A 19705-nucleotide genomic window follows, 5' to 3' on the forward strand; every position below is an offset into this window, starting at 1 on the left:
GACAGAGGCCTGAAATGGCAAAGTGAGCAGCATTATTTCAAACTCAGATGGAGGCACCATTTTAAATGTATATTAACTGATTTTATGTATTTGTGGTCTACTTTTCTGGGCAGAAAGCATTTTCAAAGCAATTTACTAATAATCACTCATCTGGATAAATAAATCACCTATTCATAGTGCTCCCACCTTGTCTGGATTGAGCCTCAGTTCATTGACTTTCACAGATTATTATCAATGCATTACCATGTACAGGAACCGATTAGAACATAAGCTTCCACAGATGAATTCAATAAAAAAGGAAAGAGCTAGGGTGTGTTATCTGATATTGTCAACACATTAACCCAGATCTCCATAAATCCTCATCTAGCACTTTCATTCAAATATTAAGCAGTATGGAGGAATATAACAAAGTTCTATGACACCCAAAATAATACATTCCTAAGGCTAAAGCAATAATTCCTGACCACTCAGTTATTAGTCATCCAAGGAGGAATGGAACTAAGGCATGACAATAATTAATGATCAATGTTCTCAAAAGTCCCTAAGGCTCCCTATCACTGCATACTTCTTCTCTGCAAAGATCACCCCACAGATAGAGTAACCACCTAGACACTTTATTTCCAAAGCCAGGAACAGTTTCATCCAAGATGGAAGTTTCATTTTGGGGAAGAGTTATGTGGGAGATCATTCAGAATTACCATCCTTGACAAGATGGCAAATTCCATTCTATCATTCCTTCAGCTGCAGGTGTAGACCAGCCTCCATTTCCATGTTCTGTTGTAGCCGTCTTTTGCAACACTATCTTTCACACTTGAACTTCTAACCTATGTTCAGATTTCTACTTGTAGAATATCCCGTACATACGTAAGAAGGCTTGTATCCATTGAATAGCTGTTTAATATTCAGATATAGTCATCTGGTTACTATTAATCGAATATGCCAAAATAAGAACTTGCATATTGATACAGTAATGAATTGCACTCAGGCAGCTGCAGAACCTGTGACAGGAAATTATGGGAATGAAGACATGCTATATATGAGAGAGAATGCTCATGTATTCTTACATTGTTAAGAGCTGAATGAACCAGCAGGCTTCCAAAGGATAGATGAGCATTAAAAATGGAATGGGCATGTCTCATGAATGTCTCATGGGCAGCAATATAGTATTCAAGTATTAGCTTACAATAAGCATGATCAAGATATTTTCCATTCACCATGCCCTGACAAAGGTAGTACTGAAGACTTTATCTGCAATGATGGACTTTTATCAGGTCTGTAGCTAGCCTAAATGCTTTTGGTGGATACACCAAAAAAAGTTGTAAAAATGTACCTTACTTGCTGAAGATAATGTAAAAAAATAAATAAATCACATATGGAGCTGAACTCTATTCTTAGACACATCTATCACTGTGGATTTTCCTAGATAGATGATTCCTAGCACTAGCAGGGTGCTAGGAAAAAATTCTTGAAAAAATTCAAAAATTCTCTCCTTAATGAATCTTTTCTTAATAAGAAAAAGCACGGTGGGAAAACACAAGTGGATTGTAAATAGAAGTGAGCATCATCTGGGACCCTTGTAAAATAGCAAGAATAAGGCAGGATGATTGCATATTAAAAGGATCATCTGGAAGCACCCAATGTACTCTTCATTAAATGTACATACCAACATTTAATTGATTTCCTATTGCTTGCTAAACATTCCAGCTGTGAATGAGTGCTTTGTGTGACAATCAGGCTGTTTGTTCCATTTTTGGCATTGGCACTGCTTTATTGCATAAAAACTGAGGGTATAGCTGGTCTTCATCAGAAATTTTAATGGGTAAACCTCATACCCCCAAACCATGAACACTGCAGTTCTGTAAGCCTTGAAATCTCTAAGTATGGTTAGCGTACACACTAAACTCAGTTTACAGAATTCTTTGGGCCAAACAAATGGTTTAAATCCTTTCTAATTGTCATTCAAATAACCATAACTATGAATATTACTGAACACACTTGGATAACTCAAAGGCAGAACAACCCTGAACTGTTCCATGGAGCACTATGGCCTTGGTGGTTATACAATCTCCTTTGCCTTGCTGGCTACATACTTTGTTAGATGTAGCCAAGTTAGTGCTGGAAACTTTCAATAGATATCATCACTTTGTTGAATTAAATTGCTCATTATTTTCAGCAGACTTGGGACCAAGGTGCCCATTTAGTGGGTTACTAAAACTAAATGTATCTTTTGTAGACTTAGCAGCCATGGCACAGAACTGTTAGGATTTCAGTTACACTGGCTTATGCCTGTGAGGGATACTCAGCAGAGATTCATTTCACACCAGTCAAGACAGAGAGACCAGCAGCAAGGCCAGTGACAAGGTTAGACCCCAGCGCAGGTTGAATTCAAGCTTCACAAAATCTTCCTGGTCATAGTTATTCCTTGGAGTGAACAATACAAAGGCTCAGTTTCTACTGCAGGGTAGAATGTGCCTTATTGCACCCATGTTTAATGTTGCTTTGCCTTGCAGTTTGATAGAAACCAGGGCAGGCTGGAAAATTAATCTCTGTAACAGAGGTTTGTAGCTTGGCAAATTTACATCACATTTTGGCTTCTTATGTATTGGTGAGGGTAGGATAGCTGTGTTTTGCACTAAATTTGTAACACTGTACCTTTCTCTTAAAAGCCAGTTTGGTGTAGTGGTTAAGGGACCAGGCTAGAAATGGGGAGACCATGAGTTCTAGTCCCACCTTAGGCACGAAGCCACCTGGGTGACCATGGGCCAGTCATTCTCTCTCAACCCTAGGAAGGAGGCAATGGCAAACCACTTCTGAAATCTTGCCAAGAAAACTGCAGAGACTTGTCCAGGCAATCACCAGGAGTCAATATTGACTTGAAGGTGCACACATGCACACACACACACAGCCCTTTCTCTTACCTGATATTTTTTCAATGTATTGGACTTCAGCTTCCATCATTCTCAGTGTTTGGGAGAATATTTGTTTGTTTATTTGATTGATGTAGCTGCCCTTGTTACACAAGTGATTCTGGGAGGTTACAAGGATTAAAAATACATCCACCCTCTCCCACCACAACATTAAAGGAATTGTCCATCACATCTGGAGGGCACCTAGTTAAACAAGGCTGTTATAGGTTAACTCCAGAATCCCAAATACTGGAAAACAAGGCTAGGAGGAAGTTATTGCCATTGTGAACATATTGTGAAATTCCTGTAGGCATCTAACTGATCATTGTAGCATCCATCACTAAATCACAAATCCCTTTGGTTTCACTGGTCTCTTTCAGTTTCAATTCATGTGGTGATCATGCGTCAGGAGATCATCATGACTGGCAAGAAATTCCCTGGCATGCACCAACTACATGTTTGAAGATCAGGCTCTGGGATGCAATGTTCCTTTGCATCCCAGAGTATCACCATAAGAGGTGATATAGTATATTTTGTAACCCAAAGGATTTGGAGGACATAAAACCATATTAGTTGTCAGCCAGTGGAGCAGGTTACCACATGAAGTGGTGAGTTCTCCTTCACTGGAGATCTTCAGACAGAAGCTAGATGGTCATCAGTCAGAGAAGCTGTAGTAGATCCGGCACTGATTGGGTAGAATAGATGATCTCTCACATCCCTTCAAATCTATGATTCCATCATTCTATGATTCTACAAAAATTGGAGGCAGCTGCTTCACAAGATGACGTCATCGAACCAGCCAACAACACAAAGAACCTATGTGACATAAGGATAACTGTGGAAAATCCAATTCTTCTCTAAACATGGGAAATGGCTCAAACATGATGCTTAAGATGGGCTTATGTCCTTTGCCTTCTCTCTGACCTTTGAAAAGAGAGAACAAGCATAGTTTTACATGGAAACCCTTGCTGGGAGGAAGATGCCATTTACAGCTGAAAAGCTGAGCATTTGGGAACTGCCAGTCCAGCTAAGGAAGCCCTGAATACACATTGCAATTCCTTGGAGACTTTATTGCCAGTGACAGTGTAATTAACTAGGAATGACTTTGGAAAAAATGGACAATTACCATCTTATCTCTCTCTCTCCTTCCCTTCCAGAGTCTGGCAGGGTTGTTAAACAGAGCCTTTGTTAGGGGGTGAATTGCTTTGAGTTGCTTTATCCCAGTGTATAAGTCAACAATGGCAACAATGCCTGGCACTTCTGTGGCACTGGACACTGTGGAAATACTGTCCAAGTTTCTCTTTAATAAATTTTCCCTTGGAGGCTGGCATAAGTGTACTCAATATGGGGCACATTAGGTTTTATGCAACCAACTCATTCTGTTTATCTTTTTTATCCCCATTCAAAGTAGTGGGGCACCTATCAAAGCTGCAGACTTGAAAATCCTCCTCCCCAAACAACTCCAGTTATTTCAGATGTCATCATTTTGAAGTAAAGGGCTCCAGAGCATCATGATTATTCCAGTATAAGGAATTCAAAGCTTACACTCTTTACTGAACCAAGAAAAGGTAGGCAAGAAGAGATTAGGTTCCCAATTTTTTTTTATGAAAGCAAGTTAACTTGAATATTTATCATTGTTAGCCACAGGCAGGCAGGCAGGCAGGCAGGGTGGCTGGCTGGCTGGCTGGCTGGCTGGCTGATTGATTGATTGATCCAATTTATATAGCTAATTTCTAATTTCTCAGCTTCAGTATCGTTCATCTGTAAAGCAGAAGTATCAGTGGAACCTGACCAGATCTTTGGTCAGATTTTTTGGCCAGTTTTATAAAATGCTAAAATTCCTTCTTTGTCATTCATGTGGCATGAATCAAACAGTGATACGTGACTTTAATCTCAGAGCCAGCCCCCACTTCAGATCTGGTTTGGTATGCAGCCATCAGTATTCTAATATAACAACAACAAGAACAATAAAACAGTTTCAATACACATGAGGTCTGTTTGCTGCTGGTCTAAAGCATTGTACTACTTATGTATCTAAGAATTTGTGCAACATGTTAGTTATTTGTACATTTCCAATGAATTTCTGTAAATGGAATGGGCTTATTATGGTCAAAAGGCTGCAGTAGCCATCCATGCTAAGATTTTTGCCCATTTCACATTTGTAAAGTTTGATACCAAAGCCATACATTCAATTAGTCTGCATAGCACCTTTTATTTTATATAAAGGGGGAGGGTGCATCCCTTCCATTCTCTTTTTCAGTGTGGTTTATTGTATTCATAATACAGATAACTTCCCCAGCTTTCAGATTATCTACAGGCTTGGTACATATACGTTTTCAACCTTCTTTGCCATGTAAGAAATTATATTTAGTATTAAGGCCAGATTTGATTGAACCATGGTATATTTAAAGGCTTCTAATGTTAGATCTACTGTAGAAGCACCATTTGAAAAAACTGAATATAAAATACATTCTGGCCAATATAGCTTTTCAAATTTCAAAATGTGGAAAAGTCAAAACGCTGTAGTTCTAACTATTAATTTTGAATATACCTCAAGGTGTTATTCTAATCAGCTGCTATATTGGCAGTGCATTCAGAGCTCTCTTACGCAAATATAACAACAACATTTTTGCTTTTGGTAGCTTTTTAACTACTTAAGAGGAAGATTTTTTCCCCTATTAATGTGTATCAATGTTTCTAGCCTTGCACATTGAGCAATGTCTTTTTAAAAGTATGAATATAAACAGGTATGTGTATGCATTTTTTCTATCAAAATAGTTCTCCTCACTCTACCCATACCTCCCACAATGACATACAGAGCTTTATAAAAAATAACACCTCTTTCTCTGATCCTCATGTTTTGCATTAACTATTCTATTATACATTGAGGTGGTTTGGTAGAATGAACGTGGACCCAGCTGCAAAATAAGTACATGAAGGAAGAGTAAATGGGTCAGGAGGAAGACGAAGATAGAGAACATTGTGGTAAGATGGAGCTGATGAGAGTCTCAAGAGAGAGAAATGACAAATGAAACCAGATCTTGGCAATGAATCTTGGCTCTCCAAACACACCAGGAACCTTCCCTTCCATTTTGGAATTTGGAGGTGCCAAGTGCTTCTCACTTTCCCTCTTTTTGGTTGATGTGATCTGGAGGGGAGAAATCTGGTGGAAAGGTGAACATGATCTCCAACAGCAATGGTAAGGCCTCTTTGATCATGATGCTCAACAGAGCATTGGTAGAAACCCTTTGTGTAATCCAGTTGACCTTAAGGAGGTACTGAAAGGCTGAAAACAAGAGACCTCCAGAACAGGGGAGGGCCAGCAAATGTTGAGCAGCAGAAATAGATGTTAGTCATAAGTGGCCTGAAACCGTGACATCTGAGTGGAAGTATGAACTGAGTTATTATAAGTGAACTCAGCCATAAGTAAAAGGTCAGGCCAACTATCTTGCTGGTAGTTGACATAGCAATAAAGGTATTGCTTTAAGGTTTCCATTTCTCTATCTGACTGTGGATGATGGGGAGAGAATACATGGAGCTTTGTGTCCAACGATTAAAATACATTCCAAAAATATGCCATGCATATGGGACTCTGTTACAAATGAGAGGATTGGGTCATCTGTGGTTCTGAAAAACTTGCTGAATGCATAGACAAGCTGCTTCAGAGATGGAGGCGAGGCCACAAAAGAGAATGAAATGGGACATCTTAGAAAAGAGATCAACTATCATCAGAACAGCATCCAAATCTTTGACACATGATGGGTCAGTTATAAACTCCAAGGAAGTGTTTCCCAAGGCTGTTGTAAGAAGTGGATGCAATGTGACATCCAGACAATTAGCTGGTCAAACACATGGTATGGCAACAAGTGTGGCAAGAAGAAACAAAGAGTGTGATATCTGTTCTACAAAAGTCATGGAGAAGGAGATGGGTGATTCTAAATATTCCATGCTCAGCTGATCAGGGCAGGTGTTAGAAAAGGAAGGTCCAAGTTTTCTAAGTGTAAAATGAAGGTTGGAAGAAGGTTGAGAAGTATGTTATTTTTGCATTGCCAAATATAGCCCTTGCCACTGAGGCATTTAAAAAATAAAAGGCAATGCATGAACTGATATACGGACATGGTGAGAGTAAGAACAGTTTGCAAGAATGGACCTGGTGTAATCTAGATGTAGCTATATTTCCTTTCCTTTTCTCTCATCTCCTGCTTTCAATTTCTTTTGCCCACTAGTTTTTCATTCTTTTCTTGTGCTTTGCAAAAGTTTGCTTACCCCAAAAAGAGAATTATGGGTTGTGTATGATTATTATACCATTTTTATGTCAGACAAAATCAGTTCCACCGATTAGTATTCAGCAGCATACAAAAGTGCCATAAAGACACTACACTCGACTGGTTAAAGAGAAGCGTAATGCTGGCAACGTTACAAAAGCTCATATGGGAAAAGTGCTCTTGTTCGGAAAATATGTGATTGTCATATTTTATAAATTGCATTACATGCATTTTAATTGAGAAGTATGCTTCTAAAGACATCCTTTTTTAAACAACCATGTCAGAAGAGTCTGGACAAATTCCATCCAAGCAACGGTTGTCAGCACTTTGCTTCCCAAATGTTTATGCCCCATCCTGATAATAACAATAAATGTGTTCTCTTTAAAATGTCATAAAAATCTGGCTACCTATAGGTGAGAGCAGTAAAAGAGGATTTACAAAATAGAATTGTAAAAACAGAGAAACAAAGGATAAAAGAGGTGTGTTAGGGACAGCATGGGTGTTCCCACTGAGCCTACCCATTGCTTGCTTCACCTCCACCTAACTGTGGCTCCCAGCTGAATGAGTATGGCCCTAAACTGGAAAAAGTTGCCCAGCTGGGCCATCAGATACAGTTTATGCAAGCCAAATAACGCTGAATCATCAGGTGGTTATTTTAAAAAAAAGGCAGCCACAGATTTTAACTGTGGTTAAACATTGGGGAAAATTTGAGCTGGAAGATAGCATGTTGTTATTGTCCCCTGAAGGTCTTAACAGTGATGCAGTATTCTGGAGATGGAAGAACTGAAGGTTCAAGTTTGTTTTCCCTTCTTCACTGGGGGAGGGGATCCTTTAATGTGCCACTTTGTGTTTGTAAGCCACCCAGAGTCATGTTATGTGAGATGGGTGACCATATAAATTTGCTAAATAAAAAATAAATTTCAAATTCATTCAACTAAAAAGAATCAAGGAATTGTAGTGCTGCTATTTGCTGACCCAAATTCTGATGGGAAGATCTGGAAGTTCTCCAAAGGATGGATGCAGCCCTATGGCCAGTAGTTGCCTAACCATGATTCATGAACCTAGTTGACGCATCACCTAGTTCCTTAAGCAATTTGTTTTAATTAAGAGCCAATTGATAAGGGAGAACAGATCATTTGGCGATTTCACTCTTGATTTGCATATGCTTGTATGAATTGTCTCCATCAAAAAATAATTGCGCATTATGAAGCAGTGTGAATATCATTTTTATGGTTGTTGATCAGTGATGCCATTACTGATTGGATGAATCCTCATCAGAGGAAAAAGGATAGAGTATGTAGAATGAGAACCAAAGAGCAATAGAGAATTGTCTCTTGGCTGAGGTCTCAGACATGACCAAGGAATCAGGGACAGAATCAGTTATCTCCATCTCTTCAGAATCCACAATGATGTTCATACTGCATCATAATGCACAATTATTTTTTGATGGAGACAATTCATACAAGTATATGCAAATCATCAAGATGACTGGCTCGAAGTCACCCAGCCTGGAATATTAAAGTCTTTCTTATTCTCAACTTTGTATGCCATTTTGTAATGTGGATAAAAAACATGCAGAACATCTTTAGTCTACTAGTCTATTACTAGCATTGCTGCCCAGTCAGATCTGCTTAATTTTCCACATATGGTTCTTTGGATTTTCTGGAATGCTGGAGCTGTATTTGACAGCCATATACATGAACTTCTTTATGTATCTGATAGTCCAGATAACACTGACTGGTGCTTTTCTAAAATAAGATGCTGTACAATTCAGTAGTTCTTATGTCTCATGCAGAGCAACGGACATCTCATTTTCACTTTAGAGTCTTTTAAACCTGTATGAATGATTTTTTAAAAAAAATACTTGGCCACAGTCCAGACAAAAGGAGGAATGCTAACATGCCAGTACAATGTAGGCTGCAACCCTACACATATTTATATAAGAATAAATCCTACTCAACATATGTCTGACTAAATCTTCCAAAAAGCATAATGTTAAACATTGGTTAGATGCTAAAATATGCATTTCTCTGAATAAGCCCCATTGCCCTTAATAGGATCATCCCTAAGCAGACCTGCACAGGATTGTGCGATGAAGCCCACTGATTTAAATGGAACTTGAACACTTTTTAAAAAAAGATCATATCCAACTTCTGGCAAATATTGAAACAGATGAATTTCTAGCAGCTTAAAAACTTGTTTCAGAAAAATGAGTAAATTAATCAATAGCTTGTGTATTCATTTAATGCTTGGTTGAAGTCAATATGAGTTTCTATTACAGTTGGTTACTCATTTTCAACAAAAGGCTGCATAACTAGACAAGTGAGAAACAATCTTCTTATACACACAGAGAGACAAAAATCCATCCAGGGAGGAATAAAACATAGAGGGTTAGGCTGGGTTTAGATACATCTTTTCTCATAGAGCTGCATCCCTCAACTCCATACCCACAATCTTTTTCTGGCCAGGACCCATGCTTCTTTTTTCATTTTGTAAGCCACTGAGGCTAGAGAAACCATGATGATAATGCACTGACATCAGTGACAAGATAGAGACAGATTTTTTTGATACTCTTTGGGAGGAGATGTTAGAGTAGAATAGGTACATTAAAACTCATAATCAGCCAGATCAGTAGTGTCCAGGCACTTACTGATTGTGTGAGAACCTGAGTGTGAAGACCATTAACCATATGGTCCCTGCTCAAAGGCACCCCACATGGTCAGGAAGCTTCTCATGCTTCCATAAATATGTAAAAGTTCACCATGTTGCCAAAGTTTGCAAACCAACTTTGGCTTTCAAATGAAACATATTAAGCAGTGAGTTGTGACACAATAGATGGCCATCTGCTGTGCCCTGCCTGGCCAAATTGTTTTAATCAGCCTGCCCCAAACTGGTGCACTTCAGATGGGTTGGGATAGTGATTCCCAGTGTTTCTAGCCAGCTGTGTTGTGATGGGGTGATGGGGGGGGGGGAGAGGAGTGGGGGAGAGCAGACTCATAACAAATGTTATTTTTCTTTGTCCTGGACCAGGTGATTAATTTTTCCTCTGGTTGTATTTGGAGATATATGGATACGTACTTGTGTGTGTGTGTGTGTGTGTGTGTGTGTGTGCATATAATCCTGCCTTTATTATTTTTATAAATAACTCAAGGCAGCTAACATACCTATTCCTCCTTCTATTTTCCCCACAACAACAACCCTGTGAGGTGAGCCGGGCTGAGACAGAGAGTGACTGGCCTAAAGTCACCCAGCTGGCTTTCATGCCAAAGGCAGGACTAGAACTCAGAGTCTCCTAGTTTCTAACCTGGAGCCTTAACCACTAGACCAAACTAGACTTCCTGCTGTGTCAACATTAATTAATGGCACTAACCAGCAATAAGGAATGAATGAACTCTCTATTCAATCTGTCCAATTTAATTCATGTTAAATCTGTCCAAACCACTATTCAGTAAGCTTGTTAAGTCTGTTATTTAGATGGTGTTTCTTAATACACCATCTAAATAACTCTTAGTTTTACACAATGGTGTGTGTGTTTGTGTGTGTACAGACAGAGAGAGGGAGAGAGAACCTACAAACTAATGTTAGAAAATGGTCATTACCCAGGAAGATCTGACATCTTGGTCCCAAATGATGGCACAACGGACTGCACTATGCCTTACTCCATCTCTTTACAATGGAGGATAAACCGTAATTCAGCCCTCTTTTCTTTTCTCTTTTTAAAATCACATTGCAATCCTCCTGCGCACAGCGTAAGCGCTCAGAAGTAACTTAAGTTACATTCCATTGGATTCCCTCCAACGCGCAGGGCTGCTGGCCGCCGTAAGGAAGCCCGAGAGAATTCCAGTTCACCTTGTCTCGCTTAGAAAGGAAACTGATCGTGGCTCCCGAGAAGAGGTCCTTAGGGATGCCTCTGTACAAAACCCCGTCCTTCCAACGAATGAAAGACCTGCCTGTTCCAGGGATTTAACCGGTTGACTTCGGCGATCAACCACCAGCTCCATCTTCATCTCCCCCACAAGTCCCCCCTCAAATATGCGTAAGGACTAGATCGATCTTCCTTCTTCCATCACGATTTTCGCTCCAACTGCCAGGCCAGTTAAATTAGGTCAAGTGCCAAGGCTAAGATCCAGGAGCCGGCAACGACTCTCCCTGGGTGCTTCGGGGAAAGCGATCCCTACATGCCCACCTCGCTCCCCGGTCCCCCTTCCCGCCGCGCCCCGATGCCCGCTCTCCCTGCCTGCAGGAATGCGTTTGTCACAGCCTGAACCCCGCCGCTTTGCAAGCCGATGGAGCTGCTCTCCCAGACCCAGTCCAGATACCGGAGAATCTTCCTAGCGAAGGTAGAAAACCTTGAGGCTGCGGAGGGAAGGTGAGGGATTCAGCCCCCTTGGTGCACACAAAGAAACAACTGTCGGTGTCCCCCTTCTTGGCTACGGGCAGGTAAGGACTTACCTTATGAGATTCTGCAAGCCCTGTTTGCTGGAATTCCGCCTCAAGATCGCACTGGTCATGGTGAGCGAAAATGAATGCGGGGCAGGGTCGGAACTCCTGCCTGCGAAGCCGCCTTCTTCTCTGCCCACCCCCACCCCCCACCCCCGCTTTTAATCGTCTTGTTAGTTACTGTGCACTGGCTTGTTCCCTCTCTTTCTCTCGCCCCCTCCCCTGCCTCACTCTTTTTCCCCCTGTTCAGGAAGTTCTGCAGCTGGTTTCCTTTTGTTTCTCTAAGCCCGCTATCCCACTCGCGCTCTAACACGCCCCCTCTTCCACCTCGGCGCCCTCCTTCTCAGACTAGAAGAAACGTCAAGGAAAAGAAGGATCTTTTGGAAAGCTGGCGAGAGACGGAGAGAAAGAAACCCTTTGCTCCCATCTGATCGCTAAAAAAGCTCACCATGAAGTTAAAATTCTGCCCTGGACAAAGATACATACATTTCCTTCTTTCCTGTCCAAATCCAAAGTTTACTTGTTAAGAATATAAAGCCAGAGCAAAGGCAGTTCCTATTAAGAGCAGAACCAACCAGTATCTAAAGATGAAGTTCTGCAGAGTTCTTCAAACACATGGATGTAATCCTGTCTGATTCCATCGATATCACTGAAGCTTTGGCCAAAATTACACCTAACAAAAAACTATTCCAGCCTGACTCAAGGCAATACAACTGAAATTGGGACTGTTGAGCAGTGTTCTCTAATTTCTACAGAGAAGGCACTTCTGTGCAGGATTTAAAGGCTCACCCTGTCTGTGAATTAACATATGTGTGCATATGCAGAATGGATGCGCTCCATATCCGCACAGCCACTGCTCGCTGTGGATTTCCAAAGTATGTGCAGTGAAACCCCCATTTGTATGATTGTCCTATAGGAAACAGCTAGAGGAATCAAGTTGTTTATTTGTGAGATGGGATAAACTCCCTCATTATGTGATAAAAAGTTAATAGAGAATATTTTTTTAAAAATGCAACCTTCCCATAGAGTTAATTTGATGGCTAGAAGAAGATTTGATCTTCACAAATATTTGCTGAGGATGTAGTAGAATGAATGGCACTTCCAATTTTAGTTTTGTAGCAGCACACATTAATGACCATCTGCAAACTTGGGCTATGCCACCAACTACCTCTCAGTCCAAGAATGACAAATAAGGCCAGCCACATGCCAAGGTATGTTTGTGCATTTGAAGAAGGATATTGCATCAAATCTAGTAATCCATCATTTTCCATGGCTTTGTTAACATCCCAAAAACTTGCAATTCTTTAACTAATAATTTCATCAACCAATTTCCTTGGTTTGCATGATACTCTTAACCATGAGCTGAGCTCAAGCACCATACCAGGCCAAAATGTAGTGGGCTAGTTTTTGTCTCAATATGTCAGTTTATCCTTTGGAAATAAAGGATTCTTCTAGATTTGAGTAGGGCAGAAAAGCAGGCTAAGTGCATGTTTTGCAAAGGGTTAACAGTCCTTTCCTCATTCCTTAGAACTGGAGCAAAAATTATCCTTATTCTCAAACAGAATGTTCAGGTTTCTCAGCAAATAAAACCCAGATTTGCTTTCAAAATATAGCTTAAAGCAATTTCACTGGCTTCAAAAGGCTTGCCCTGGAGTTATCCCTTTAAAGGCTGAAACCAGAGTGTCAAGCCATCACCAGCAAAGATGGGAATGAAATGAAACTATGGTCCAACAGTCACCATGCTCTTATTATAGACTGGTATGCAGCAGAACTCATAGCAAACTGAGGAGGGGCAGAGAGGAATGTGAAAAGCTGACTTTAGTGACAAGAAAAAGTATTGAAACATGGCATGGTCATAGGAAGCATGGTAAGTCTGGGGCAGGAGAAGAACACTGAGTTCAGTTGTCCTTATCAAAAGGATAGCACAGACTATACTAGCATCACAATGGCCACATTGAGGAGCAGAAGGCCATATATAGAAATCCTGGTCAATGTGGCCTTCAGAGATTGGGGCTGTGTTCACACAACACTCTAACCCACAACTGAACAAAACTGAGTAGGCTCATCCAACCATAAACTAACCACATTGGTTTGGAATCATACAAATAAGTCAACCACATTTTAACAGTGTGTTGTAAAATGTATTGTAGGAATTTATCCATTTCTACCTGAGCAGTAGTAAAAATACAGAAGTACTTCTTTCAATGACCCCCCAACTCTAACACTGCCCCCCTTCTCAATTTATAGACAGCTTATGAGCCTAAATACCCAATGGCTTTTCCCAACACATCTATTTCCTAAGCTTATAGAACATTTAAGATCAAGGAGAAGTCAATGGACTGTCTCTTGGGAAAGAGAGTTGACAGTGAAGGTAAATGGAGGAAGAGAAAAGATTAGATACTTATTCAGATACTCTGAATTAAAGTCATTCAGAAGAGAACATAATGGAATCAGTGGAATCATTTATTCCATAAACGGTAAGATACACATGAGCCCACTTAAAAAATTATTTTCACCTTTCTCCTTCTTTCTCACTTACATGCAGAGTACGACTTCCAGTCCAGACCTTTTGCTCCCTATTTCAGCTCAGATTATACTCTTCTGTGTGTTCTCTCACCTCTTGTATGTCTCTTCAGAAATAAAAGACTTAGCCCAACGTAAGACAAGCATCCAGGATGGCCTTCCTCATCCTAGTCCCCTCTGGAGGTGCTAGATTAAACCTCCTATAACTCTTATACAGCACAGTCAGGGCAGCTCGATAACAATGAGGTCTAATACATCAGCTTAGGATGAGGTAGGGAAAAACTAGCCTGGAAAATCAGGGCAATGAGGTGATTGCCTGTCGTCCCTAAGGGAGAGGAATATTACACCAACAGCAACAATTACTGCCATAAAACCCCTCACTGTGCTACAGCTGAAGCAAAAATGAGGCCTAATCTGCTGCATACCACCATCTCCTGACTACCAAGAGAAGATTGCCTCTTATTCACTTAGTCAGCCTGGCAGCACCAAGAAAAGTAGAAGTAAAGAGGGATAATTCAAAGTGGCTCCGCATTAGGCAGGATGGGCTGATATTTTATGGGCAGGTAACAATAGCAAAGGGAAAGCTATATGTGTTCCATATAGCCTACCTTGCAATCTCTAAGCTGCTCTGAGGTATGTTAAAAGTAGATAGTATTAGAACAAGATCTGACAACTAGTCTGGCCAGCTTTTGTACAATGGGAGATGGGCACCATCTTGGGGTATTGTTTGTTTGTTCAGGTAGCAAAATATCTTGGCCCAGCCTTGGTTATGGCTGACCCTCTATTGATACCATTCCTTATGGCAAAGGTAAACAGGGATCCTTCTTCTGTCATTCTCTCCATCTTTATGGTGGAAGAAGCAAAAGACAGACATGGTTCTGTCCTCTCCCTGTACGTGCAAGCAGAAATGGGGATAGACCATTGGGATGGCTTAACAGCAGAAAAAAATAAATATCCACTGCAGATGCCCTGCAAAATAAAACATCTTTCAGTTGCTACAGGAAACTTTAATGTACTGTAAGACATGAGTAAATGAACATTGGGGAGGGGGACTCTGCACAGTAACCCCTCCAGTGAAAATGCAGCCAAACTGAGAAGACACCCAGGGAGTTACTCATCTGCTCGCCACAAAAAAGGAAGAGTTTCAAGGTAAGAGAAACTTCAAGAGAGGAAGTGAATCAGGCTTTGTGGTGGGAGGGAGAGAGTCCCCAAGAGTGAAAGGCACACCAGCCTCCATCAATTACACAATCCTTTTGCTATGTGGGGGTGGTTGCAAAATCATCAGAAAGCTAAAACATGTTTGGCAAGAAGACTAAAGTATCTAAGCGAAACTCACCACTAGCTCAGCCTTTTCTCAGGAACAACCCACATGTATGGGTTCCAGTCAATGGGATAGACCTATTAAAACAACATGGGGGGGGGGGTTGCTATGAGCTTTTGGGAAAAAAACTGAGCAAGACACTCCCTATGTTTGCTAAAATACAGAACAGGAGAGATCAACTAGAAGAAAGTTTCTTTTTTCTTTTTTCTTAGGGCAACTAGGTAAACAAGACCTCAAGCTCTGATTTAAAAGTTGTTTTTTCTTCTTCTCTGTGCATATAGACTCTCTTGCAAATTGTTATTTTACCCTGGGTGTTTTACTGTGTTATGCACTGTTGCAAGCCATGGTGAGTCTAACAGATTTGGTGGCATACAGCTAAAAGAAAGAAAGAAAGAAAGAAAGAAAGAAAGAAAGAAAGAAAGAAAGAAAGAAAGAAAGAAAGAAAGAAAGAAAGAGAAAGAAAGAAAGAAAGAAAGAAAAATGGTCTTTGGGTCACTTTAAGCCCATTAACCTTACTTAGATTCAGAGCCATCCCAACAGATTCTGATGATGAATGGAATTTACCTGGTCAGGAATATCTGAAAACATGGTGGAGGAGGAGGACAAGATGACTCCATCTCCAACCTCTTAGATAGAAGCTGGATCTAATTTCAACACTGGCAATGAAAAGTATTTTCCTCTATTTCAGAGGGCAGCAGACTGGCTTCAGGGAAGGGCACATACAGTACTATGCACTCCACATAGTGCTTTCTCACTGGCCATTCAAAGAAATGCAGAACTATAGCATCAGAGGTACCAGCATGTATTACACAAGCAGGGAAGTGGTATAGGGTGTGAAGCTTCGCCTCGGTGTATTTCTCGCTGCCTATTTGGTTAACCAACATTGTGGTCACTGAGCAAACATGACTGAGTCAATAACAAATAAGTACCACCACTACAATGTCAGTTCAGGATGACATGTGGATGGGAGGTTCAAGAGAAATAACCACCCCCTCTTCCCAGGATCCAGTTCTTAACACGGATGCTTCCTATGAGGGCCCATATAGTAAACCAACTCTTCATATTATGGTTCTTGCATAAAGAAGTGGCCACATACTAATTCTGCTTCTACCCTTGCCCCGTGCACAGGGATGGACCAGGTAAATAGGTTGTCTGGATATATAAAATGATGCTTTCCTCATACTTTCTATGAATGGTTATATGTAAAGTGAGAATTCTATTCTACTGTATATTCCCAAATAGTTAAAACATAGTAAAAGTCACATGGACACTTTAGAAACAATGCTGGCCCAAACATATATCCAAACGGTTAATCTTGTTCTTCAGAATGAGTGTATCCCCATCCATAACAAGGTGCAATGTGAATCTCAGGATGGCTTATCCTACCAACTGCCAGATTTATCTGGACTGTCCAATATTTCTATGGCTCCAACTGAAAAAGAGATAGAGTAAAGCAATGGGATGTTTTCAATATTTTAATAAAGTCTCTCCCACTAAACTCTCAATAGCATTTCCCAGTGGCATCATGTACAATTGGCTATACAACAGCTTTTCAGGATATGATGAAAGCTCGGAAGTGTTTGCACAAAGTGACAGACTTTGTAATAGGTCCTCCCCAACCAATTTCTTATGTTAATGAAGTCAGAAGGGTTCCAAATTACATTCATGGATCCAAGCCATATTAAGTAAAGAATGTGCATCATATTTATGAAATAAAACATGCTAGACTTAGCTTTGGAAGACTTTCTCTATACATTGGAATGTCGTCAACTTCATGGGTTTTCAATTTTTTTTAAAGAAACTATCACATTTCATTGTGAACCTTAAACCACTTTTCCACATGTACCATAACTTCAATGTGCTGCCTCAGGGGAAGAGATTTGAAGACTAAAAACCAATAAGTCACTACCAATGCAATCCTATATGTAAGTAAGAGGTGCGGAGCTCATGTTTCCTCTGAGAAACGTACAGGATTTCAGTGTAAACAGGGAAGTTATAGCAAAGGCAACTACCAACTCAGATCTTGTAAATCTCAGTCCAGGACCTTCTCTGGGTCCCCAGGAAGTACCAAGTTTCTGTTTAGATATTTTTTTAGCTAGCATAATGGTCCGTTTTAGTTAACACTTCTAAATTATCATTTTACTGGTTACTGATAAGTAGAGAAAAGTCAATGTATTGCTGAGGCTGCAACATTCCATTTATCTTTAAAAATCTCACACATTAAATTTGAGGGACACCTAACACCCCTTGTTATGTTGGGTGGGAGGGATGGGATTTATGTTCCAAGAAATCTGAGGAGCTCTAGGGTGAATTAAAGTGTTCACTTTGGAGGGCATCAGCACACTGGTTCTCCCAAATTTTCAGCATAACTCACAAAAAGGAAAAGGGGAGAGAAGTGGGTAGGATACAGCATAATGGAAAGAGAGAAAGAGAGAGATTTGATCATTTAATGGCAGTCAGGAAACAATAAAATAATTGAGAAGCTATTGGGAGTAGAGCCAGAATTTCTCTGAAATACAGACAAATAGCTTTTATTGAGTTTCTCTTTGTCCCTGACAGCAGAGCCATTTTGTTTTTTGGAAATGTTTAACTTATCTGACTTTTCCACATCTTTTGTCTTTTCAAGGGCATTTTCTGTTTATTTTGTTAATCAGTTTCCTATTTACAATTCTCCCCATGTATCAGAAATTTCTGGCCAACTATGTGTGTTAAAGTGGTAAAACGGATCACCAATATTTTGGATGAATCTATCTTTCATTATCTAACACCGTCAATGAATATGAGGCCATGCCTTTATCTCTGTTTCAGCAATGGAGCAGACAACAAAGGAATGGGAAACAATAAAAGTTAACAGGGGAAGAGTTATGACAAAGCTTCCAATTGCTAAGTTATAATTTAGGTAGTTTGATCATACTTACCATGAAAAAAAAAAGTAGTGTTATTATAATTTATTAAAGATTCTCCCAACATTTAGGGAACATTTGCAAGCATTTAGTTCTTCTGAAAGCAAATTCAGATAAGAAAAATGCTTTGTAAGAAGTCACTTACAAATCAGCCAAGAACAGCAGTGATTTTGGCATGGTTGGCAGCTTTCTTTTTCATCCCCAGTGAAATCAACTTTCCTATAGAATTAAGGACATAGATTTATTTCTTTTTTAAGGGTTGGTCAGTAAAATGAATATGAGGATGGTTGTCCTGCTCTAGGCAAAACCTGGCTAACCTATTGAATGTAATACAATCTTTTTCATTAGGTTAAAGAGCCTAGAACTTTAATGATAATCTCTATGGAAGTGGAGCTTTAATATTGCTGCTGTTTCTGTTCTTCAGTAGTCTTTTTTTGCCAGTATTGTTTCAATTCCGAGGTAGGACAGCCTGGTACTGGGACAGATTCCAAACTTGTATTCATCAAGGGCATAATCACACAAACCAGCTCAGATAAGCTCAGGATTGTAAAGACTGAAGGTTATATAACTTATTCTACACTGAGATACAGTATTCAGTACCCCCAAATGTTAACATATTCGTTTGTATCTACAAAGTCATTGTGTACTATAAACAGAGAAAGGACAGGCTATACATTCTACAAGGAACCAGCACAGAAGACTAAACTCTGGATAGTTTGTACCAAGGGGAGAGGAAAACAGCAGGAAGTGAGATAAACATGCTAGCAACAAGTGTTTTGGGGAATTTTTTAAAAATATGAGGTTCAATGCACAGTAATAGCTCATGGTAACAGCTAGCACAACAAATTAGTAATAGAATGATCATTTGGGATTTTAGGGATAAGAGAAAAAAAAAACTGGTGACACAGGGATGATCAGCTAGCAAACTAAAGAGTAGTGTGAAACTATCTGACATAATTTGTGGCTTCTTTTACAACTGTATGCTGAATATCTTCCTTTCATTAGCTTTTGTACGATTCCATTTTGTGTTACAGGCAAAGCTTCTGCACTCTTCATTCAGCATTTTAGCACAGAATCAGAATTGGAATTAGAAGTACGAGAAGAAAGATGTCTTGTTACATGTGGTTTTGTTGACGTTTTGCAGGGAAACCTATTTCCATGATTGTTGATTCTGTAATACCTCTGTAAGGGAGCTGTCTAGGTAGCTTTAGATGTGACAGATAAGTGAGCAGATGAGGAACATTTTACACTGTCAAAGAGTGCATTCATTTTATATGATAGATTGAGCTTATGAAGAAAGGCTCTATGACCATGTTATTATCGGGCCAACTTCTAGCACAATCCATG

The 19705-nt window shown here is 40.0% G+C and overlaps 1 protein-coding gene across 3 annotated transcripts in view; it reads right to left on the bottom strand.

Moving 5' to 3' along the window:
• The window catches only part of LSP1 (lymphocyte specific protein 1), a 91671-nt gene that overhangs the window by 48858 nt on the left and 23108 nt on the right, over positions 1 to 19705 (bottom strand). The window contains exon 1 of one of the 3 annotated variants that reach the window (XM_007431675.4): positions 11624 to 11780. The exons of the other annotated variants lie outside the window; for them this stretch is intronic. Coding sequence (XP_007431737.1) covers positions 11624 to 11682 — 59 coding nt within the window. The 5' untranslated portion in view covers positions 11683 to 11780. Of the gene's footprint in view, positions 1 to 11623; positions 11781 to 19705 lie in introns of those variants that run through there. 3 annotated transcript variants of the gene reach the window in all.

This window comes from Python bivittatus, unplaced genomic scaffold (genome assembly GCF_059951505.1).
Source record: "Python bivittatus isolate LINGU-HERP-01145 unplaced genomic scaffold, Pbiv_v1 ctg000480_np1212, whole genome shotgun sequence".
Lineage (NCBI taxonomy): Eukaryota > Metazoa > Chordata > Lepidosauria > Squamata > Pythonidae > Python > Python bivittatus.